Source organism: Aulonocara stuartgranti (assembly GCF_965226115.1).
Source record: "Aulonocara stuartgranti genome assembly, chromosome: 11".
NCBI lineage: Eukaryota > Metazoa > Chordata > Actinopteri > Cichliformes > Cichlidae > Aulonocara > Aulonocara stuartgranti.
Window position 1 is genome coordinate 38,445,252 of NC_138947.1, and position 14,387 is coordinate 38,459,638.

The following is a 14,387-nucleotide window of genomic DNA, read 5'->3' on the forward strand; positions in this document are numbered from 1 at the left end:
ACAAACCTGTCCATGATGTTAGCAGTGTCCAAGCGTTTTTTTTTTTCCTTTTCATACCACACCCCCCCTGCAATGGCTCTGCACCTCCCTAGGGGGCGGGCCCCACACTTTGGGAACCTCTGTAGTAGGTGAAGTGAGGTCCCTGCCTCCACCTGATTATGTAATTTACCAGGAGATGCTTTTATATAAACTATAACTTCTATAATTGCAGTGTTTGTCTTTAGAGCTGGGAGCAGAATCGCTGATGATTTATTACCAGCAGTTATTACTGTAGGGTCTACCTTACACTATAACACGTCTTGAGGTGACTGTTGCTAAATAAAATTGAACTGGTTTTTATTTAGAAACAGGCAGAGCTCTTCTTGGCTTCATGTCTCTAATTATGTGGCACGCAACCTCGCGCTAAATCACCCAAACACAGCACACATCCTGCCAGTGATTCAGTTCCTTACAAAACACTGAATAAGGTGCTGAAGCAGTGACGAAGCTTCGGACGTCATCGATCACGTGACTCTGTTCAGCCCCCGCCTCGGCCCAGTGTTTCTGAAGCTGTGTGACTGACTCGTGCCGGAGCTTCAGCTTCAAACGAGCCGGCACAGGTCGCAGCGAGGCTTTGAGACAATCTGACTCATCTGCACAGGGACACCTGCTGGTCGTCCTCCTCACAGACTAAACACCAAAGTCAAACAGGACGAGAACTTTCCTCCAGATACTCACAGCACACCACAGCTCACATCGTTTTTATCCAATGGATGCATTTAATTATTTTTTTTTTTTACATCATATAGCTGCAGCCTCACACATGTTCAGTGACTACAACAGCTTCCACCATCAGGTCTCCGTGTGTCAGGAACCACAGGCTGCATATTATAGTATCACACTGTTGTACATCGGCTGTTGACAATTAAACACATGAATCCACGAGCGACGGGAACACAGCAAATGAACTTCCAAAAGCAAAAAACCCAAAAACTACAAAAAAAAGAAAAACAGAGAAACCAGAAATATTAGAAAACTATATGATTGAATGTGCTTGATGTAAATTCTGCATTACAAAGTTTTACTTCACATAAATATAGACTGATTTTGCGTCCAGTTGATGTCACTGTACTCAAATCGACACGTATCAAAAGTGTTCGGGGGCGGAGCTCGAAGAAGGAAAGAAGCCTCCGCTTCCTCCTTAAGACCTCGACCACAACAAAACATGAAAAAATAAAGTGGAAATATTCAAAGTTCAAAATGAAACTGTCAAAACTGCATATCAAGCAGAAAAAATATTGCATATAACCTATTCCCACAGCCACTTAAATATCGTCTTTGCACTTACATGTATATATAATATACAAAACCCTCCAGGTCGCTCAGGAAATCCCATCACACCAGGCAGAAATAATTTAAGACAGATAACTGGCAAACCAGACAACTGAACAATCTCACGGGAAAGAGTTTTGCACACAGCATCGTGTCACAGACATTACCTGCCACGTCCTGATAACTTGCGGATCAACTGAAAGAACGTTTGAAATTAGCAGCAATGAAAAGCTAACACTGTCACAGACTAACTCAGGCCGCTGCTCGATGCAGGAAAAAAGCTCCGACTCTTCTGTTTCTAACGAGCTCAGCAGACACAGCAGCCCTCCGTTCTTCAAGTCCTTTAGAAGTAAAAGGTGGATGTGCCGCTGCTCCAGACGGCAGCGCTGGGACATACAGTAGTGTTGTTCTACAGGTGACCCTGATCTGAACATTTCGGATTTCCTTTCAGATTTCCACATCAATGGAAAAATGAAGCAATGCTCGGTGTTCTTTTCTCTCCCTTTTCACTCTTCTTTCTGGAGACTGAAGAGGTAGTTTCACATTCACAAAGGGATATGGATGATGGCTTGGAGACATAAATATTAACATCATTTTGAATGATTAAAAAAACACCACTGAAAGCTTAACGTTGTGATTTTGCACTAAATTTGAAAACAAGGTTTCAAAACCTTTTGACTTGAGTCGGCTTTCGATGGCAGAGACATTTTATCAACGGTACGGAAACGGGTAAAGCTCAGCTCTCTATTTAGGACTCCAGAGGAGCCAAACGCTTGATCTCTATTTTCACAAATCTCAGGCATAGTACACGTGAAGATCCTGCACAGCAGAGAAGAGACGGGTCTGCTGCAGAGACGTTCCAAGTCCAACAAGACCGAACTAAGGAAGTGCAGTGGGATTAAAGCTGGAAACCCTCCATGGGTCCTTCCTGTTGCTGGAAGACAAACTGGCCTTGATTCTGATCCACCTGTGGAGCCAGGCTGGCATCCTCTTCCTCCACACCGAAGTAGTGTTCAATCAGGTCAAAGGCCTTCTGGTAGATCTCCTGGTTCTCGTGGCTCTGTAAAAACTCAATCTTGTCCAATCCTGAAAGAATGGAAGCAAACGCACAAATCTTCACACGACAGAAGTTTCAACACTGAGTGACAAAAAGCTCCTGTGAATATAGTTACAGCAGGCATTTCTAATCAAAGTGCTGCTGTTTCCATCCCTGTCTGTGTGCCAAAGTACGGCAGGGCCAGATACTGAACCCCGAGTTCCTCTCCTGCATCCAGCAGCGTGTGTGTGTGTGTGTGTGTGTGTGTGTGTGTGTGTGTGTGTGTGTGTGTGTGAGAGAGACAAAAATACCAGCATGCCTATAAAGCTTGTGATTCTTAAAATGTCCAAACTTTGCCTTCTGCCCTCACGTACAAACTTCCTAAACAAAGCTTTCACTTTTATTTGACACTTTTTTAAACTTAGACGTTCTTGCAAACACGCTCGGTTACAAAGAAGTGCCGAGAAAGAAGCAACCCCACCGAGGTGCAGTGAACACGCGGTGGGTGTGGAACCAAACGCGACACAAAAGAACGTGTCCACTTTTCTGAGTGAATGAAAGCTCGTGAATGTTCTGTTGGTGGTTTGCGAGCATTACCGTAAGCTTCCTCAATCAGAGCGCAGTACGGATTGATGCCAGTTCCATTCTGTTTGGCTTCCTGTTCTCCCAGTCTGAGGATGTTCTCTAAACCGTTCAGTGACACCTGAACAATCTTAGAGTCCATCACTGTCAGCAGATCGCACATAGGTTTGATGGCATTCAGGGACACCAGATACCTGTCACGGAAAGCACAGACGTTAGTCCTCAGCAGCATTTCACTTTGTTTATAAAGCACGAGTGATTTTTGGATTTCCACCAATTCCTGCTGTGCAAATGTGCAGAGAAGTCCCAGCACAGTGAAATCTGACAAACCAAATATATGAACATGTAAAATGAAACCAGCGCTGTTGATTTAACAGTCTGAATGAGTCACATTAACATCCACGTGGTGTTTGTAGGAAAGAGTGTGGTGCACCATCTGAAGCAGTGCTCAGCTAACATTGGTGGATTTTAATGACTCATCACATGGTGCAACTACTCGCACTGAACTGTGACTCAAGTTTGTATTTGTGGGAAACACGGCACCAGAACTACGTAAGGAGGAATCTTCACATCAAGTGTTTTTAAGACGTCTGGTAAACACACTTTATCTGTGAGGGAGTGCCCCCAGAGGTGGCGTTGGTAATTGCCCACGCAGCCTCCTTTCTTGTGCGGAACTCGGCCTTCTGAAGGATCTCGATCAGTACTGGAAAGATGTTGGCGTCAATGACGTTCTGACAAAAACAGAAAAATGTGGTCAGCAGCAAAGAACAGCAGCTCTTCATCTCGCCACGACAAACGGAGACGCCGCAGCAGAATACCTGAATCTGAGCTCGGTTTCCTGCGGTGATGTTGGACACAGTCCAGCAGGCCTCCTTCTTGATGGATTCCTTAGGGCTGCTGAGAAGGTGGAGCAAACACGGCAGTGCTGAACAGTTCAAGATTACCTGAGACGAAAGCAGAGGAGCCAAAGATCTTAATGCTGTCAATGAGAAAAGGCCAAGCAGGACCGATGGAAGAAACAGAGGCTGTACCTGAGTCTGGATGTCATCTCCTGTCACGATGTTTCCCACTGCACGCAAGGCAGGAGAAACAACCTTGTAGTCGCCGTGCCTGGAAACAGGAGGCACACAGTGAGACGTGCAAAGCGTGGACGGGATCAGAAACGACAGATTCTTTGTGCAACAATGTTACGCCATCAAAAGAAAACAACGTTTGATGCTTCAAATCGTCCAGGGAACGAAATCAGAGGAAGCTGATTGTGTTCTACTGGACGCTGCGTCTCCCAAAGAAAACAGACGAACAGAACAGACGCTCTCAGACAAGAAAATATCAGAAAAGAACCTGTGACTCTGGAAGTTTCATACCACCAATAAGAAACTCAAAGGACTGAAAGCTGGAGCTTAGACACTGTGCATGAATAGGCTCATTGCAAGGGAAACTAATACCGCCGACTGTTAATCCAACATTTCTGTTCAACACGCTGATCCCTTCTTTTTAAATCCAGCAGTTTTTATTCACCACAGTACTTCGTTTATTAATGTTTCAGTTTTCTTCTTTTGGCTGCCTTTAAGTGTCACCACCCCCGATCTGACCTGCTCTCAGTCCAAGCCGATACCCAGCACTCAACATGCCCCCTTCACTATACACAGGAATAATCCTCGCAGCTACACCAACCTGGATAAACTTGAAAACAGCGTTTTGGTCTCCGCGGCCACACTATTGTTTTCATCCCCACTGAAAACGCTCATGCTCGCGTGCTGATGATTCAGTCTGCGTCATTTTCGTCTGCCGTTTATTTACTTTGTGGCACTTAAGTGTGTTGATTGGGCAATACAGCATCAGCAATGAAAATGAACGAATGGGCTCGTGTCAGCACTTACAGGGCTGGTGTGGAGCGTCCCTTCAATTAACCCAACTGGGCAAATGGCCAGTGTTCCCCATGACTGACGCAAGAATCATTTCAGCTGTCTCCCAGAAAATTGTGAAGGACCATGTCCAGCCAGTTCGTACTGGAAACTCAGCTACACTCATGACACTTAAATCCAATCCAACGTTACGTTTTGGCTCAACAGCCCTTCAATTCTGCAAAGAACAGGGGGCTGAAACTGCTTCACAGCTACGTGGAACACTCAAAGCTTGCCACAGCACAATCAGCTCTTACATTTAGGGAGCAATTTTCATTTATGTTCAACAAATGTGCAAAAAACAACAACAACAACCAAAGAGTATGTCAGTGTCGTACATGAGCAGCTCAACGAGCCTGCGGCAGACCCCGGAGTCGATGACCGTCTGGATCTTTTCATTGGGGCCGTCAGACAGGTAGGAGAGAGCCCAACACGCATCGGCCAGCACATCTGGATCACTGCTGAACAGCAGCCTGGACAAAACGTTGAGACAAGGAGACACCTGACAAAATAACACAGACAAGGGGACAATTTAATATTGGAACCACATGATCAGTACAGGAAATATGACTTTAAGGAGGAGGAAGGCGAATGAGCTCCAGTATTCAGTGACTCAACAACAATGACGGGGCTGACCTTTGCAAAATCTGGTGGTGGGTTTTTCCCTCTGCACAGGTTGGACAGAGCCCACACTGCATTTCGGGTTGTTGTGAGACGGTTGGACTTAGCGAGCAGCCTGCACAGAGCAGAGCCAGCTGTTAGTGCAGCTCTGACACACAAACGCAGACAGACAACGAACACTTACTGCTGTAAAGACGGGAGGATGCCACAGTTGAGTACGTAGTCTCTGCACTCAGCGTTGTCGCCCGCTATGTTCCCCAGTGCCCACACTGCCTGGAAAACAGCCAACATGCTTCAACTACGTCACAGCCCAACAGACCGCCTTTGACACTAAAACTCGTCCTGTCAAACACTACCACAGCAGTTTACACACATTCAGGTTTGTGCCTCTCAAAAGTCCTGAAACTGTTAGAAAAGCTCAACATCTCAACTCACTCACTATAGATGAGCAGGTTACCTGTAACTAAGCAGGTGTTATCATGTGACTCTCACCTGTTCCTGCACATCCTCGTACTCTGAGTTCAGCAGTTCAATGAAAATGGGAACAGCTCCTGTTTCAATCACAACCTTGGTGTGCAAGAAGGTCCCAGAGGCGATGTTGGTCAGTGCCCAGGCCGCTTCGAACTGTTACGAGCACACCGTGGACAATATGACAACAACAACAGTTTTACCCGATACAACTGGAGGTTCAATGCTCACAATAGCTGTGTAACGCCTACCAATCATTTCAACATTCTAGCTATTATTATTAAATACATATAAATATGACTCATAACAAAGCAACATGTAAATTGCTGCCCTGTGAAGCACCATGTCACCCACTCGCTTTGAGACTAATAACAAATTAGAAAAGGACAAAATGAAACAATAAATGAAATACGAGCAATAATCTGACTGTAGACGTCTGCTGAGGTGAACACGTGACACAGGAACACATCTGTTATCTGATAGTGGGACATCCAGATGTCCTGATACTCTCAGGTGTACAGTGTTGGATTCTCTGACCTGCAGTGTGCAGTTTTCACTCCGCTGCAGAAAATCCACAAACCGAGTCACAACACCAGGAGTGGAAATCACTTCATCTATGGGGGGGCTGGGTTCTGTGCAAAAGAAACAAGTGAACACTTGAGCACAAACCTGCTAAAGGGTTAAAGGCATTTCACAGACAGAGCAACAGGCTGTTTCACAAAACACCTCAAAGAGCAAGATTTCTTTTTCAGGTCATTTTGTGTGTTTCTCTTGGTTTAATCTCTGTTGTGTAAGCCAGCACAGGTGTGGTGCAACATTGATAAAGTTGTGGGAAATGATTACTTTAGTATTTTGATAGTGAGGCAGCACTGCGCCTGTGGAAACGAGGCGTTGCAGAAGCTGCACACAGAGCAGAGCCTGTTGTTGACAGCCAGGTGGAAGCAGAATAAAATAACTTGGCAGCTTCTCTGTTCAACTTTGGTCCAAACAGTTATTTCTCTTTTAGTAAACCGACTACAGAAACACGAATCTTCCATTAAACGTCACAGAGACACACCTTTGGAAAGCAATTTTCTGAATTTCTGTGTAGCAATTAGTTGATGGTCGGGGTCTTCAGAAAAGATCATCTGAATCATATCTGCTGTTATGACTCCATCCTGCACAAACGCATCAGAGAGTTCATGTTTAGTTCAGACTACAGCACAGCAAACCTACAGGAGAGAGGCAGCTTACACTTACAGCTGTGATGGGTACTGTGGAGCTGATGTCTGGATCTTGGATCGGACATTCCTGCATGGAGTCATCAGCTGAAGGTATGCAGACATTTCTTCTCTTGAACAGCTGCAGTCATACAGACACACATTAAATAAATGCACAGACGCACAAATGAAAGGCTGCAGGAGACGGCGGTGATCGGAGCAGAGATGCAGCCTGAATATTGTAAAGAAGTCCAGACTGAAAATGGAGACGGAGAAGAATCAGGACCAAAGTAAAGAGAGAAACACAAACCAGTCAAAAAACAAAAGCTCAGCAAAATCAATGTTAACCAAACACACAGACACAGAGTGAGCAAGAAGCCACATGGACACAACTCTTTAATGGGAACTTGAGCCCCAGTTGCTGAGTGCAGTTAGCTGGTAGCAAAGGCAGGAGAGCAGAACTCACACCCTGATAGGAAAAACACAGCAGGTGCTAACAGGACCATAACAGTCCCACACACATGTTGAACTCTGTTAGCTTAATTCCATTTTATACACCAAACGTTAGCAAAGATCACCTGCTCCTCTCTTTTTTGTTTGCGTAGCTGAATTCCTTCCTCTTCTCTCCTTCGACGCATTTCCTGAGGATTCAGCGCTTTGTTCTTATAGCTCTTCATCCTGTAGTTGTCTTTCCCTGGACTCGCCATTGTGTCTGAGGATTTAAGCAGATTGATGCAGTCACCACCGTGCTGAAGCCTCGGTACATTTTACTTTACAACATACGAAATGACATCAACAAGCAGAGTGTGCGCGGGAGAAATAGACTGGGGAATGGTGCATAAAACTTGTTGCAGCTTGAAGTTAGCACACTGGCCTCCGTGGAAGAAGTTTGGAACCACCTGGACTCTTCTTAGAGGTGGCCGCCCTGCCAATCTGAGCAGTCACGGTACGAGGGCCTTAGTCAGGCAGGGGACAGAGACCTGATGGTCACGCTGACAGAGCTCCAGCAGAACTTTGCAAAGGACAACCATTTCTGCAGCACTACGAGAATTAGGCCTGCATGGTAAAGTCACCTGACAGAAGTGACTCTGTAAGAGGTGAAAGACACCTGGAGTGCCAAAAAAAGCACCTGAAGGACTTGGGAAAATTCTCTGGTCTGATCAAACAAAGACCGAACTTGAATGCCAAGTGTCAAACCAGGAACCACCTAAGCACAGAGTGGCTGTGGGACCATCTGTGGTTGTCCAGGCTGCTAGCAACACACCTGGAATACTTTCCCAGTGCACTACATTCTCTTATGTCCATTCAATCATTTCAGCAATCGGCCTTCACAAATCTGCTGACATTTGTGAGTCCTTATAGTAATGCAATGATTATTATTTCTATATACGGAGTCAATGATTGTTATTCTCTCTCCCAATACATTCAAAACTGCTTGAAAAAAAAGGAGCTGGTAAAGCACCGTAGGAGTTGATGGCACTGACAGATTATGCTTTGGGGCCGTTTCACTAGTTCGTTAAACGGGCGATTCACCGCCTTGAAGGGACGATTGATGGGACGAGCGAGTGAGCTTGTGTCTGTAAACCTTTAAAAGACCAAGCGTGTCTGCAATGAAGGAAAGCAAACATATTAGCATTCTCAAGTTTGCCCTGTGCTTTGATGCAACACTTTTGTGCTGCTGAAAACAAGACGTGATGGTGTAGATGGTAATATCAATAATCAGCGTCCAACCTAACAACCCTCGGGTAGGGGCGGGCGACATATCGAATATACTCGATGTATCCTGAGTTTTTCCATGTACATGGGTTCAATGGTTGCATCGTAAAAGCTGCCTGCATGTAATTCACTGTGAGGTTGTTTTCCTACCACAGGCTGCAAATGCATCATTTATTCACACCTGCCAACTGGAAACATGTCTACCGGCTGGAACGCGCCGAGCAGGCGTGTTTCTATGCTGCTGGACAGGGACAGCAGAAGTCTCAGATGAGCGAAGGAATGAGACTCGCTGTCGTTTGGATGTTGAACAAAATGCAGTATTTTTCAAAACATGCCATAAAACTATGCCACAAAAGGCAGCAGTACCACAAATTTATTCCACCAGCTCAAAAGTCAAAATGAAGCCTGTGGTAAGCTCCCCGCACACCAAAGAACACGTCAAACACACCAGCTGTGATCCCTGTGACTGCTCTCGGTCGGTGGCTTTTATAGTCACTATCTTTTTTTTTTTTCTTCAAATATTAAACTTTATTAAGAAACAGTATACAGAACATGTATACAATCAGAACAAAATTAACATATGCCAGGGGGTGTAATACAAAGAATTACAAACATTCAAATAATTTGTAATTACTACAAATAGTAATAGTTTTCATAGCCTTTTTGTTAAGTGATCCACTAATCAATTTTATGTAACATAAAACATCATTAAAGTAATGTTTAAAATTAGGGTTTTTGTTACTGTATTTGCATTTGTGAAAATAAAATTTAGCTAAGATAACTAACAAGTTTATTATAAAGTAAACTTCTTCTTTTTTTTGCCTTCGAAAGAAACAAAATACAACATTTTCCCATTTCACAGTAAAGTCTTTGTAGAGATGTCCAGCAATGAATCTACTGAAGTCTTTCCAAAATGTTCCAGCGTATGAACAGATCCAGAAGAGGTGTTGCACAGTCTCAGGATGGCTTCCACAAAATCCACAGCTCACATTTATGTCCCTTTTGAACTTCGTCATGTAATGATTAGCAGGATAAAATTCATGCAGTATTTTAAATGGGACTTCCTTCACTTTATTCGTTACCAGATACTTGTTAGGAATTGTCCATACTCTTTTCCAGTTAATGTCACTGACAAAGAAATTCCAATAAGAGACCACATGTGGAATAGTTAGAGATTCTGTCTGGAACAAAGCACGAATATTCTTATTACTTTTACTGTGGTTTGTTAGACAGATTCTTCCTATGTGTGAATCTAAAGGGTTGGGGAGAGAAACAGATGATATGCAAGGTTGAATACCTTTAAAAAGCATTATAATACCCGTAGGTATTGCATCAAATAATATGGCATATTCTTTGGGTGTGGCTGGAAATGTATAGGTGTTTAAGAATTCTGAATAGGACATGAGCTGCCCATTAGGATTAAACAGCTGATTCACTAAAACAATCAGTTTCTCAACCCACCTAGAAAAAAATAATGATTTATTTTTATACACTATGTTCCTATTATTCCAAATTGGACACGTATGGGGTGTAAAGTTGTGTTTATATATAAGGGACCAAGCTAATAGAAGTTGTTTGTGAAACATTGAGAGCTTTTCTGGAAGCTTATCTATATTATAATCACAACCTAAGATAAAACTTAGACCCCCAAACTTAGAGAAAATGTAGTGAGGAATAAAATTCCAAATGGATACCGGATTTTTAAGAAAATGTTTCGCCCAATTAATCTTAAATGTATTGTTTAGAGTAGTAAAATCCAAAACATTGAGACCACCGTGCTCATAGTCATTCATCAATACACTTTTTCTGATGTAATGTGTCCGGTTTTTCCAGAGCAAGTTGAAGAGCATTCGGTCGATATCCTTACAAGTTTTGCCGTCCACATGCAGAGAAATTGCTGCATAAGTCAGTCGAGACAGACCTTCTGCTTTTGAGAGCAATACCCTTCCTCTTAAACTTAAATCTCTCTGCAACCATTGATTTAATTTGGTTTGAGATTTTTTAATAATTGGGGGAAAATTTAGTAAAATTCTGTCTTTTGGATCTTTGCAGATAATCAGACCTAAATATGTTGCTTCATTTTTAACTGTTATATTACAAATACTCTGAACATTACACTCTTTGACAGGTAATAACTGACATTTATTTAAGTTTAGGACCAATCCAGACCCTTTTGAGAAATCCTCTATTACACGTAAAGCAATTGGCACTGGGCTGGCATTTTTAAGAAAAATTGTGGTATCATCTGCCAATTGACTGATGACAATCTCTCTGTCTGCTATGTTTATACCCTTCACAGGGCTATTCGAAATATGAGAGGCAAGAATTTGGGTGCAAAGTAAAAAAAGATAAGGGCTAATCGGGCAACCTTGGCGTACACCTCGATTAAGACTAAAACGAGAAGTGGTGCCATTTTTCATTCTAATAGAATTTCCCAGAGGAACCCACCCGAGGGATTAATAAAGTTCTATCTTATCTTATCTTATCTTATTAGCATTGGAATACAGAGTTTTGATAGCTCTGCAGAAGATTTTATAGTCACTATCTAGACCTTTGTTTCTGTGGGCTGGACATCATCATCTAAAGGTCGAAGGTCACTCTTTCAAGGATGCCAATGTTCACATTTTGGACAGAGAACACAGATGATTGGAAAGAGGAGTGAAAGAGGCATCTGTGTCCACTGTGAACGGCCATCTTTGAACAGAGGGCGGGGCTTACGACACCAAGTGTCCGAAAACAAGCTTTTATTTTAATATGTTTAAATATTAACCCAATGCCACTTTCAATCTGAAAAAATGTTACGAAAGGCTCGACATGAATGCCGCCCTTTAGACTCAAACCCCCGTTTGCTGCAGGTATCGCTTCCGTCCGAGCTGTAACTGAAGTTAACATTTCATCTGCATAATTCAGAGCCATGCATTCAACGAAGCATTTGAGTCAATTTTATAATCAAATTATTCGCATTAATCGTTGCAGTCCTACTTTCAACCCTTTATTATTTAACTTAATTTCAAAATTAGAGTGCACTATTGTTTTTTATTATTGTAGCCACAGAAAATAGTACAACAGAAGCAATTCAACAGCAATTAGAGAACAATAGTCCAAGTCTCCCACAGAATGTGCTAGAAACGGTACATCACTGCCACACAACGAACCACACCTCCAAAGTAAAGCGCTGTTTAGAACAACGGCTTCACCTTCGGAACCTCGTCTCCATCTAAATCGACACCAAGTTTGAATCGTTTCGGGAATATTCAGCAAGTCGGAGAAGACATGCAGCACCACCTGGAAAACTGTAGAGTATTTAAGGTCACAGCAATCTCCACCTCCAAGTGAGTTCTCCTACCCGAGATCTTAAGAGGACCTCCACAGATGATGAGCGCTAACGTTCACCTTCTTCTAAACTGAAGCGTTGCAAACAATGACAGCGATAGCCGCTCCTAAACTAGGATATTTCTTTATCAGGGAAGTGGACACGACCCGCTTTCCCGGTCAGGAAGGAGGTCATTCCTAACTGCTTAAATCCCTCCACTCCTGAGAGTATAGGCACACATTTAACAGACAACATGAACAGTGAATACCCACGTTATCCGATTTCGTAACACGTCGTTTTACTAGCTTGCAGGAACTAACCTCACTCCGTGAAACAGAACAAAACGGATTTTGGCCAACTTATTCCTGGTTAGACCCTAAATTAGCTTCCCGGACAACTCGATAGCTAATGCTAACTTGTGGTCAACATCTCTGCTGTAAATTCAATGCAGCGGTTTTACTAACTCTACCCTTATTACATAACCTTCCCCGATTCTTACCCAGTGAAGATCTGATGCAGCTGAAAACACGCACGGCTGTGAAATACCTGCAACTTCGACTACTCCCTCTGTTTCTTAATCCAAAATGGCGTCAAACTAAAACTTTCCCAGCAAACCCCGCGCGTCAACAACACCCCCGTTTCCGTCCACCGGTATAGTACGGGAAGCCGAAAGAGCCAAATCCGCCCCCTTTTCCCCATGGACGACCTAGAGCTCCACAAACATGAAGCCAAAACGTCTCTTTCGCCCCCTGGTGTCTGATGCGGTATAGATCATAGATCAGCGGACGGGACGAGAGTTCTTCTCATTTTTCCCAAATATGCTTGTCTGCCATTATTAGTCATTCTCATCACGCTGATTTGTGTCCAGGGGTCTTCTTTCGCATCTGATTAGATTCTGATTGTTAACTTGTGTTAAGGTTCAAAATATTGGGGATGAAAAACCACAATAACAACAGTGGTCCGGTCGGGTTGAGTCAAACGATGATTTTAATGAACACATGCGTGGGAGATGGACACCGTATGCAGACAGCCTCAGATCTCAAAATGGTGGAGCATTGCTCAAACTCTTATAGCCTCTGGTTCTCCCACCTTATCATAAAAGCCTAAACATTCACATGCTTTTCTCTCACACGGCGCCTAAGCTACGACCTTGGCTCCCCGTTTATCTGCTCCTGCTGAGTTGGGGCAGAAAACTCCAGCACACTCTGTTCTGTTCTAATCAGACAAATAAGGCGATGACTTTCTGCAAACAGTATTTCTTATAACATCATAAAACAATATCATTCATCCACAATAAATCAGCAGTCTAATGTAATGCAAATCAGTTTAACGAATGCAATAGTTATCAGCTTCTTCTAATTCAGGAGACTAATGCAAACTAAAACTACATAATAATTCACCATCTTTAGTTAGGGGTATAACATGGCATAAAATAATATTATAATCTAACACTTGATACTATAAGAATCACTTACTCTGTATCCCTGTTGTTAATTAGATAGCAATGCTACACACCTGTGCTACTCTAATAGTCTATGTTTGAATGCTTCAGCACTCTCCCTTAGACAGAGATGACATGAGCTGCACACTCCACAGAGTACTGTAAAAGAATTACCTGGAAATTAAACGTTGTACTTGAGACAAGACTGAAGATGATATAAAACTGAAGATTTAAAGTTTTAGATCCATGAGCACTCTACAGCTCGTTAGATTTAAAAACACAGCAGCAGCAGGTTTCATACAAGTGTAATTTGTTCTTTTCATTTCATTCAACACAATAAGAACAGCAACAGCCTGAACTAAATCAAATAATACATTATGTAACAAAGCTACAAAATAGAATAGCTCAAATATAAATACCCAGAATAAGATAAGATAAGATAAGATAACCTTTATTAGTCCCACACGTGGGAAATTTGTTTTGTCACAGCAGGAAGTGGACAGTGCAAAAGTTATGAGGCAAAAATTAGAATACAATAAGAATAAATACAGTACACAACTGTACAGAATAGAATAAAATAAAATACTATATACAGTAGAATAAAATAAAATAAATATACAATAAGATAAAAATAGAATACAAATACAAATACTATATACAACTGAGTAAAAATACAACGATGACAGAAAGGATTATTGCACTTAGTATTATTGCATATGTATGGATGTGTGTGCTTGATCAGTTAAAGTCTTTATTATGGAGTCTGACAGCAGTGGGGAGGAAAGACCTGCGAAAT

General features: G+C 42.6%; 1 protein-coding gene across 2 annotated transcripts; it reads right to left on the minus strand.

Annotated features, from left to right (window-relative positions):
- Positions 1 to 735: 735 nt before the first annotated feature.
- Positions 736 to 12,799, minus strand: kpna5 (karyopherin alpha 5 (importin alpha 6)). Of its 2 annotated transcripts, none has more exons than XM_082550869.1 (14): positions 12,650 to 12,799; positions 7,700 to 7,833; positions 7,162 to 7,263; positions 6,980 to 7,079; positions 6,460 to 6,554; positions 5,947 to 6,078; positions 5,639 to 5,727; positions 5,470 to 5,569; positions 5,172 to 5,335; positions 3,961 to 4,039; positions 3,748 to 3,873; positions 3,533 to 3,660; positions 2,945 to 3,123; positions 736 to 2,397 (listed from the first exon to the last, which is right to left on the minus strand). In XM_082550869.1, the coding sequence occupies exons 2-14, from the start codon at positions 7,826 to 7,828 to the stop codon at positions 2,210 to 2,212; spliced, it is 1,611 nt and encodes a 536-aa protein (XP_082406995.1). In that variant the 5' UTR covers positions 7,829 to 7,833; positions 12,650 to 12,799; the 3' UTR covers positions 736 to 2,209. The 2 variants fall into 2 exon arrangements, with proteins under 2 accessions (XP_082406995.1, XP_082406996.1); XM_082550870.1 differs by having other exon boundaries at positions 12,697 to 12,781.
- Positions 12,800 to 14,387: the final 1,588 nt, after the last annotated feature.

Excerpts from the sequence above, each read along its gene's own strand:
- kpna5 (XM_082550869.1), bottom strand. The coding sequence starts at position 7,828 with ATGGCGAGTCCAGGGAAAGACAACTACAGGATGAAGAGCTATAAGAAC. Across the intron at positions 7,080-7,161 it reads CCACAGTACCCATCACAGCT|GATGGAGTCATAACAGCAGA; the intron begins GTAAGTGTAAGC and ends GCGTTTGTGCAG. Across the intron at positions 3,661-3,747 it reads GAAACCGAGCTCAGATTCAG|AACGTCATTGACGCCAACAT; the intron begins GTATTCTGCTGC and ends TGTTTTTGTCAG.